We start from the raw sequence: 10425 nt of genomic DNA, 5'->3' as shown, positions 1-10425 counted from the left end.
ATTGCAAAAACCAACCAATTTTAAAGGAAATGCAGGGATAAATGAATAGCATTGAAACTTAGCGTGTCAAGTTCAATGGCAAAAAGAAATAATACTGCAATCGATGTCAAGTTTGTTTGGCGAAATAGCAAGCTCATTTCTTGTGGTCTTCACCTAACTACTAAAGCATTTAACTTAAAACTCCTTATTTAAGGAACATTATAATTTTAAAACAACTTTAGTTCTATTGTTTAAGAGGATTTGTCCTTTCCATTTAGAAACTACTAGAAATTTTTAACTATGCTTGGTTAGACAATTTCCTTTGTTTTTGTAACATTTCCTCGTAAAAAAGTTCTCATTTTTACACTTTCACTTGCATGGGTATTCTTTTTTAATAGAGATAAGTGTTTTCCTTGGATAACAAAAACAATTTTTTTTCTATTGTTTGGAATTGGATTAATATTTTAGTGTGACATGCAAAGGATCAGTTTGTTTGATGTGTCATTCGAAGAAACATCTTAGCATCTTTGTTATTGATTTTCAGTTGACTTATACACTAAATGGTAGCATTTAGGTAAGTTTTAATATATATATATATTTATAATATGATATATTTTTATTAAAAACATCTTTCTAAAAATTGCAATTTAAATTTTCAATACGCTATTTAAGTGTATTGCGTTTAAAATTCAAAAAATATTATCAGGGAATGAGTTATTGAAAAACGGGTGCCATTAATCTTAATTTTTGTTATTATTTCGATTTTCGTAAAATTTATTACAATAAGTCATATTTCTATTGAAAATAAATCTTTTGAATTTGAACAAGCACGTTTCGCATTTATATTTAATTAAGAGATGTAAATATAGTTTTTTCATATCTGGTTAAGAGGAAAATATTTAAAAATGCATCTCCTATTCAAATTACATTGTTTATTTCATAAATAAAATTTTGCCTTGTAGAAATTTGCAAATTATTCGAGATTACATTCAAACAATGTAAAAGCTATACTTAAATTTATCTAACGAGGAAAACCAGTAGTAAAATAAATGTAATTTCTGTCGGCATTTTTATCATTTTGCCGGAAAATAATAACTATATTAATTGAAATATAAGTGGCTGGAATAGTGACTTACTTTTAATTCTTTGTACTTTTATTGTAAATTTTTAGAAAAATCTGAAAGCCCTAATATATCGAGAATTTCGCTCTTATTAATCAATTTAAACATCAAAAATGTTTGCATGCTTTGTCTACTTTTTTAAAGTAATTTTTCATTTCTTTTTAAATTTCTTTCCTTATTTTTATTCTAATGAGCCGAGTAAATAATATACGTCAAATAATTACGTTCTAAAATAAATTTCTGAATAATTGCTTTTAATAACTAGTAGCAATAACTAAAATAACTTTTTCAATTAGTTTTTAAATTAGTTAATAATTTATATTAGGATATATGAGTTTGAATCAACAATTGGCAGTTTGTTGAAAAATTATAAACAAATTTTTTTTCGAATATATTAATATAAAAAGAATAAATAAATAAAGGAATCTAAAGCGAATCATTAAATAAAACTTTATTTGATTTCGCTAGTCGGTTACAGTCTTTAATCATTTATGCAACGGAATCCAGTATGATGTAAATAAATAAAGCAGCGGAATCTCAATTTAATCTGAAATTGCATATAATTATTCTTTTATTCAATTTTCAGCGTACATTTAGAAGTGAATAAGAATATGATTACGTAATATTAAGTGATTGTACATAAATTAAATTAAAATTTTTAAAAAAACTGGTGTTGAACACACAAAAGAAAAATATCATAATGCCATAAAATGGTAGCATTTTCAATTACCAAATGAATGGTTTAAAAACTGTATATTTTGATTTTTATTAACAGAATTTCCTTTTTCATACAGTAGGATAATTTAATCAGAATTTTTTCCCTATGTAGAAAAGTAAATAAAATATATTATTTATTTTATTTATTTTATTTATTTTTCTACGTGGATTTAAAAGTTAAAAAAAATTTAATAATTTATTATTTTTGATAATTTTTATATTTCAATTGCTTTTTCTTTGGCCTCTCACAGAAAATTAAATCTCACAGAGCTTGTTAAATTTCATTACCAATGTATGTCGTCACTTAAACCTGATTCTTGAATTCTTAAGAGATTTTTTTTAAGATATGCCTTACCTTTGAGTAGCTAATCAAGTCAACGGAGTATTCACTTAATGGTAATTTTAAGGAATTAAAAAAAACATTATAATTTTTATATTAATGAAAATTACGTAGTTATGTGATGCTGAAAAAATACTTTTTTTGTATTTTTCGAAATTTCACTATGAATGTTCTTACATTGACTAAGCTATTCAAGAGTAACTACAAGCATTTTTCTTGTAGTAAATATTCAGTGTAAATTTACTTTCAAACTAATATAATAAACTCATATTATAACATTTTTATTTAAATAAATAGATTGCGTAAAGTGTAAAATGAGTACAATGAATTCTCAAAATCTATTGAATGGAATTTTTGCACTTTCTCAGAAAATTTAAGGACCAAAGATGAAACGTTAAAAGATGAAACCTTAACTGGAACGTTGAATTGCTAATTTAGTGAAGATCATATTTCAAGTTATAAAATCTGACCCAAAAATATACTTGTTTCCGATCAAATTTTTTTTTTCTGATAAGAAAAGCAGAATTGCATTTCAGGTTTTGAAAAAAACTTTTATTTATTTTTAAACGATTTAACAACATATGTGAAACAATTTTTATTGTTTTATAATAAATTTAAACTCTAATTGACCTTTAATCATTGTATTTTATGACAAAGTTGAATAGTTTATCATTCAATTTGCATTTTTATCACCACCAAAGCTCATATTGATAATTGTTCAACACAAAGATATGTTTCACTAAATAATTAAAATGCACTTACGAAGTAACATTTTATCTACCTACTCTTAAAAGTTGTTATAATTAGAGATGAAAATTACCCTGTGAAGTTGGCTAAGTGATTTTGGAAAAAATTCAGTATTGTTAAACAACAGTAAAGCGGCACGCCTTTAAATTATTATTTTTAATTTAATTTTCTTTTTTTATTTACTTTATTTTGTTATTTACTTTTATTTGTTCATTTATTTTTGATCAAATGTAATTATTTTTCATGTGCCATAAAATGTAAAACCCTGTTCATAAAACAGGTGTAAGAAAAAAGAAGTTAACAGTTATAATTAGAAGATGAAAAACCATCTGTAAAGCATTTAATAGCAGAAAAAAGTATGTAATTTTCTATAAAACATTTTAAATGGTTTAAACTAGTCGCTAATTACCAAACAAGTCTATTTTTAAATTTAAAAGCAATATTTATTAGAAGTATAAACAAACTTTTGAAAATGTGACGGCATAAAAACGTTTTTCTTAGAAAATATAATCTAGCTTCTCCCGATTAAAAAAAAGTAGTTTTATAAGAAAGGCATTAAATCGCTTATATTAGTTAATACCGTCGTTCCGATACCCAATTTTTTAATGTAGTTTTCGCTCGTAAGATGAAACATAAAATTGAATTTTAATTCTGTTTCTTTTAACAAAATCCCACATTTTACTTTCGCGAATGTTTCCCAATATTTTTAATAAAAGAATTAAAAGAGTAAATGAACATTTATTTTTAAGTGAAATTGTTAAAAAATGGGGATCGAAATAACTTGAAAAACATTTCATATTTGGAGATCGAAATAATTAATTTAATAAAAACTATTATAGAAACTAAACTATAACATTTTCTTTTTGTAAATTTTAAAGATATTTGTCATGATGTTTGTTTGCTTGATTTTGTGTAAATAATTAGTTTTGCTTATTTTATAATCATGTTACAGGCGTCATCATTCTGGATTCCAAAAATTAAAATTTAATTCTCGTGTTTTTTATAAATCTTTCAAAATTTAAAAAAAATAACTACTTCCAATTTTGATATTTTCTTCATTTCAAAAGCATCTTGTCAATTTCTTGTCAAATCAGTATTATATTTTTTTTTCATTTTCTTCATAAAACAGTTTAAAAATATTTTATGCAATAATGAAATTTATCGTTAATTATAAGAAAAATTTCTTAGCTTGACCATTTCATCTCTCCTTAAAATTTGAATTAACTCGCTAACAGCGTGGTGCTGATGATTTTTCTAAAATGTTTGTCAATGACAATTATGAATCTTTAATTCATCTTGACATCATTATATGCTTAGCTATTAAAAATTTAAACCAACTAATTAATTTAATATTTAATATTTATTCCAGAACTTTAGGCTAGTAAAGTTATCTATCTGCGAATAGAGAAAATTTGAAAAAAGAGAAAACTTGAGAAAACAGAAATAGTCTATCATAAACAAATCTACTTTAATGGTAAGTATTTAATCTATTTCAAAATTTAATTTATCTAAGATATAAAAGTAAGATTCTTATTTATTGTAAAAAATTATGTAAGTTACTTAAAATTTTAATTATTTTATAAATGATAATTTTTTTACTTTTCTGTAAAGTTTCATATAAATTATCAGAACATATTATGAATAAAGAATTTAAAAGTGATTTGCATTAATATTAAGAATTATAACTGAAAAATAAGAATTATACTTAATTATTTATATGATTTTATTCTGATACCAATTTAAAAGAAATTTAGAAGCTTTTATAACACTAGAAGGCTCCGTAGTTTGCTCACTCCTCTCAGAAACTCCGGTGATTGCTTCTCATTTACAAGGGTTGCTATTTATATTTCTGGTCTTGGCAACAGTAAGTGTTGCTAGACAACCGCAGACGATTTTAATCGAAAGTTTGATATTTTTAAACATAAATTCAGCATACAATTTACCATTATAGCTTCATTTGTGTTGTTGACAGTAAATTGTCTTCAGTTCTTCTCTTTCAAAAAATGGAATTGAATCGTGAACATTTTCGTGCATTATTTTTCATAACTTTCGACGTGGATAATCAAGACAAGAGTACTTCGATGAACTTCATTCTTAATTCAGCGATAAAGCGCCATCCTACATCACTGTAAGAAATTGGTATAACGAATTTAATCGTGGTCGATGTTCGATCCAGGACGAATCCCGTGCAGGTCGTCCAAAACCCGTTGTTGTGCCAAAAAAGATCGATGCTGTGCGTGAACTGATAAAGCAAGATCGTCATGTGACATACCGTGAGATAGAGGCGTCTTTGGACATTAGTATGACTAGCATCAATAAAATATTGCAGTAACATTTGAGCGTAAAAAAAAATTTGTTCGCGTTGGATCCCGCATAATCTGACAAACGCTCAAAAAAAGGCTCGTGTCTATTGGTGCAAGGAAATGTTGGAAAAACACGCTCAAGGTACATCAAAGGCTGTGTCTAACATCTACACAGGTGACGAATCATGGATCTATGCATATGAGCCGGAAACAAAACAGCAATCGACTGTATGGGTCTTCAAGGACGAGGCAAAACCAACAAAAGTTGTTCGAGGAAGAAGCACATCGAAACAAATGATTGCCTCTTTCTTCGGCATTAACGGGTCATGTGGCAACAGTGGCGTTAGAGCAACGCAGGACGGTCAATTCTGAATAGTACACGACCATTTGTTTACCATAAGTCATCGTAGAAATTCGAAAAAAGCAGAAGAAGAGGCGAATCATTTTTCAACATGACAATGCGAGCTCTCACACATCGACTCAAACAAAGGCATTTCTGACGGAGCGAAAGATCGAACTGATGGGTCATCCGCCGTACGGCCTTGATTTGGCACCCAATGACTTCTTCTTATTCCCACACATCAAAAATAAATTAAGTGGACAACGATTTTCGACCCCCAAAGAAGCGGTTGATGCATTCAAAACGCATGTTTTGGAATTACCTCAATCGGACTGGAAAAAGTGCTTTGAAAATTGGTTCAAACGCATGCAAAAGTGTATTGATCATCATGGAGAATATTTTGAAAAACAATAAAACCAATTTCGATCCTACATATTTGTTTTTTCATTATTAGGCCTGAAATATAAATAGCAACCCTCGTACCATTGATTTCCCCCCCCTTAAACTTCAATATTTTTCACAGTAACGCAGATCATTTTGTTTTAAAAAAATAAATATGTACTCTAAATAAAGTAACAACATTTTATAAATATGCTAAGCGTAACGAAATGGATAATTAAATGAATTTGAAAAATAATAATTAGAATTTGAAAAAAAATCAAATGAAAGTCAGGTGTATTACAACTCAGTAAGAAAATATAAATGAGAAGTAATTTATTCAAGATATGATTTGATATTAATTTGATAATCACACTTGTCTGGTAATCTTCACACTAGTGTTTTTTTTCTTTTGAGGGGGCGCAATTGCAGTTGCTTACCATACATGTGTTCAATATTCCATACACTAATATTTTTAAAAATCAAGTACCTCATTCCGGTATTCCAATCACTAATGTTTTTTTTTAAATTTATCCTAATCGGATATTAAAATATTGGATTAATATTAAGATATCAAGGAATATGTCAGTATATATATATATATATATATATATATAGTGTTGTGAAATAATTGGTAAACAGTCTTTTTTACAGGATATGGATCCACCGAGAAAGAAAGTAGCGGTAGTTGGTGGTGGCTTCTCTGGTCTATTTTCAATTGTCATGTTAAAAGAAGAGAATTTAGAGCCGGTATGCTTCGAAAAAACTGACAGAGTCGGAGGCACTTGGTGTTACAGGGAAGAGTCCGTGATTGGTGTCCCATCTATTATGCCAACTACAATACTTAACCACAGTAAAGAAATGGGAGCTTTCAGTAACTTCCCGCCAAAGAAAGAATACAATACTTACATGAAACACCACGAAGTTTATGAATACTTAATGAACTACGCCACCAAAAACGATGCCCTAAAGCATGTTTGTTTTAATTCTGAAGTTACAGATGTGAGAAGATCTTTAGACTATGAAGAAACCGGTAGATGGAGCGTGACTGTGAAAAACACCTTAACTGGAAACGTTGTATCTGATATTTACGACGCTGTTCTTATTTGTGTTGGACATATAAATCGTCCTAAATGGCCATCTTATCCAGGACTGGAGGATTTCAAAGGTGAAATAATACATACACACAGCTTAAAAGGTGTTGCCAAGTTTGAAAATAAAAATGTCGTTGTAATCGGAATGGGTTGTTCTGGATTGGATGCTGCAGTTGAAATCAGCAGTGTTGCCAAACAGGTAAGATATAAATCATTATGGTTGATTGTTTATTGTTTATTATTACATCAACTATTATGACTTCTTCACAAATAGATTTTTTTGACACCATGCCAATTTTCGTACGATGGTGCAATTTTATCTTTTGGTATATAATATTGCAAGAAATCAGTTTCAGTAACTTTTGGACTATAGATAAGAACCATCTAGAATAAAATTGATGTTAATTTTACTGTAACATAAAGAAAAAAAAAGCAGTATTTTATTTATTTATTGAAATTTTTACTAAAAAATGACTATTTTTCAGTCTAAGTAATTTTTTTCATGCTTGACACCTGTTTTTGAAGTTATTTTATTGGAAATGAATAAAAGAAAGAAACAACCAAATATCAGTAGCTTCGTTTTATATTTATTATTAGCGTTGAACAGCAGACCTAACCTTGAGTTCACGACTATCTCAGTGTTCTTATAATTTTAAACTAAACTCTGAAGAAAAAGGGACTCCTGGATCAAGACAGGCTGGATAAACAAGTTTAAACTATTCGCATTTACGTTAGCTGGATAGAAAAACCATGAAGACTTCACACGGTTAACCCGATGACTAGGAGAACTGACCCATGATTCCTCTATCACTGAGAATATTTCTGAATATAATACTGAAAATAATACTGAGAATATAATACTGTGGTCAATGGGAGCCGAGAAAATAAATCTTATCAACTAGCCAGAACTGAGATTAGAACCTGGATCAACTCATTGGGATTCGAAAGCTCTATCCCTTGTACAACCATGACTCTCGATCACTATATTAGAAACATACAAAACTTCAGCTAATACAAAGGATATTGCACTCATGGATATTGCACTAATTTTAACTCTGAGAGGCTACATAGTTGTTAAATAAACTTTAGAAAAACATAGGTGTTCAAGCAATTAGAGGATCAAATTGTGGAATTTGTTTTGTAGCATTAGTTTTATCACTTCAAAAAAACTTTAAAACTGTAAAACACAAATAGGCATTCGTTAGACTCTTGTGTTCATGCTGTTATTTTACAAGATAGAATAAATTAATTAAAAATATTTCTTTGTTTTTTTCGTATTAGAACAACTTATATGCTTGAAAGTTTGCTATAAAAATAATCAAAGTGAGAAATCCTGAATGAAAATTTATGGATTTAAACTAATGAAGAAAAATACTACCTGTAGAAGTGATATTTCCATATCGGTATTTTTTGTGACAACTATAATCGCCGTGACGGAAAAATAGTTTTAAATATTTAAATATAAAAAAGAGAAAAAAACATTTTTTTAATGGATTTCCTTACATAAATTGTATTTAAATTGTGTTTAAATTTCCATTTTTCTTTCAGGTGTATTTAAGTACTCGATCTGGATCGCACATCATAGCCCGAGCAGGACCACAGGGCTACCCATTTGACTATATTGTCTTAAGACGCTTTTTCACTATTCTAATTGATACACTTCCAATTAATATCGTCAGTTGGTTAATTGAAAACCTTATAATAGATCAAAAATTTAACCACAGGTGGCAAACTGTCATGCCAGAATGGCACGTATTATCTAAGGACCCAGTGATAAATGATTACATTGGCTCTAAAATGTTAACCGGTGCTGTAAAGCAAAAGAAAGATATAACCAAATTTACGGAAAATGGCGTCATCTTTGCCAATGAGGACGAAGTTACAGAAGCAGATGTTGTAATTATAGCCACAGGCTATACATGGTCTTTTCCATTTCTGGAAAAGGATATTATTGCAAATGAAGAAGGCAGGATAGATTTGTATAAGTGCATGTGGCCACCTCACTTAAAACACCCAACTTTGGCGGTCATTGGCTTCATTCTTCCATTTGGTCCAGGATTTCCTTTGGGCGAAATGCAGACCAGATGGGCAGCTCATATATTTTCAGGAAAAGGAACTCTTCCTACAAGAAATAAAATGATGAGAGATATTAAAGCAAAGCATAATTTAAATTTGTCTAGGTATGCCCCGAGCCATAAGCAAACTATCAGAGTGGATTATGTCCAATATCTAGAGGATATAGCAGCTAAGTTAGGAGTGAAACCGAATTTATTAAAGTTACTTTTTTTTGACCCACCACTGTTTTTAAAATTAGCCTTTGGACCTCATCTCTCTTACCAGTATAGGCTGGAAGGCCCACATTCCTGGAAGGGAGCAAGGCAAACCATTATGACATGCGAAGAGCGAATGCACTATCCTGTGAAAAGATACTTGACTAAAAGATTGGAGCACCCATTTATAGTTTTGATTAAGAAGATACTGCAAATTTTCCCATTTATCTGAAAATTGTGTTTTACCAACATTCGTAAAATGTTTTTTTTTTCATGTCAGAAAACAAATGTTCTTAATTTATTTTTACAACATTTTTAGTGTCTTAATGAATCATGTCAATTTACTTTTTAATCTATAATTTTGAACACCTTTATAATCTGTAATTGATTAATTTACAAAACGTGTCATTCTCATGCTTTTAATAAATATTACTCTAAATTATCTTGGTGCTCATTCATTATTATTTTTAGTACACAGACACTATTTTAACAAAATGTTAGAAATTAAAGATTAAAACCTTAAACTTGTAAATGTTTTGAAATTTCTTTTTTTTTAATTACGTCTAGGATAGAATTTGAAGGATGATACGTGAAGAAATTTATATACTACTGATATTTCATCTCCAACTTGAAATTGGGGTTATTTAAAATATTAGACCTAGAAGGTACCAAGTAACACTGTAAAAGTGTTAAATTTCGGATTAAAAAAGCATTTAATGCTCAGCTGTCTGAGAGGAGTAAAATTTTTTCTACTGTGGTGTAAATAAGACATTAATTAGAAAATCTATTTCTAAATTCACTGAAGAGTCACCTATAACCTTCCCCAACCAAGCTCTTCAATTATGAACATGGTATGTTAACGGACAATTTATATCATTGAAATATACGTTTATATGTTATAAGTTTTTCATATGAGTTAAAATATAAGTTTTTCAATGCATTTTAAAAAAAATTAAAACTTTTTTCGCATGGACTGTGACAGCAGTTGTCACATCCGAACTTCGGATCTTCTAGTGGGCTTGTAACTTTTTCAGCGTATGAATGGGGAAAGAAGTCTTCTCCACAGTTAATGGAGAGTTATAAGTTGCAGGTGGATGTGTTTTATTGTTTTAGTTACTACCGGAAGTCTCACCTTT

General features: G+C 28.9%; 1 protein-coding gene across 2 annotated transcripts; it reads left to right on the top strand.

The window, feature by feature from the left end:
- LOC107438675 (dimethylaniline monooxygenase [N-oxide-forming] 2) lies at positions 1 to 9731 on the top strand. 2 transcript variants are annotated; one of them, XM_043039107.3, is made up of 4 exons: positions 1 to 553; positions 4274 to 4378; positions 6568 to 7218; positions 8568 to 9731. In XM_043039107.3, exons 2-4 carry the CDS (start codon positions 4376 to 4378, stop codon positions 9519 to 9521), a joined length of 1608 nt encoding a protein of 535 aa, XP_042895041.2. In that variant the 5' UTR covers positions 1 to 553; positions 4274 to 4375; the 3' UTR covers positions 9522 to 9731. The 2 variants fall into 2 exon arrangements, with proteins under 2 accessions (XP_042895041.2, XP_042895042.2); XM_043039108.3 differs by having other exon boundaries at positions 78 to 553; positions 6580 to 7218.
- The last annotated feature ends 694 nt before the right edge of the window (positions 9732 to 10425 follow it).

Source organism: Parasteatoda tepidariorum, chromosome 1 (genome assembly GCF_982258835.1).
Source record: "Parasteatoda tepidariorum strain Cologne lab strain chromosome 1, Ptep-v5.0, whole genome shotgun sequence".
Classification (NCBI taxonomy): Eukaryota; Metazoa; Arthropoda; class Arachnida; order Araneae; family Theridiidae; genus Parasteatoda; species Parasteatoda tepidariorum.
Note: the sequence above shows the minus strand (reverse complement) of the source record. Positions and strands in the feature narration are given on the sequence as shown.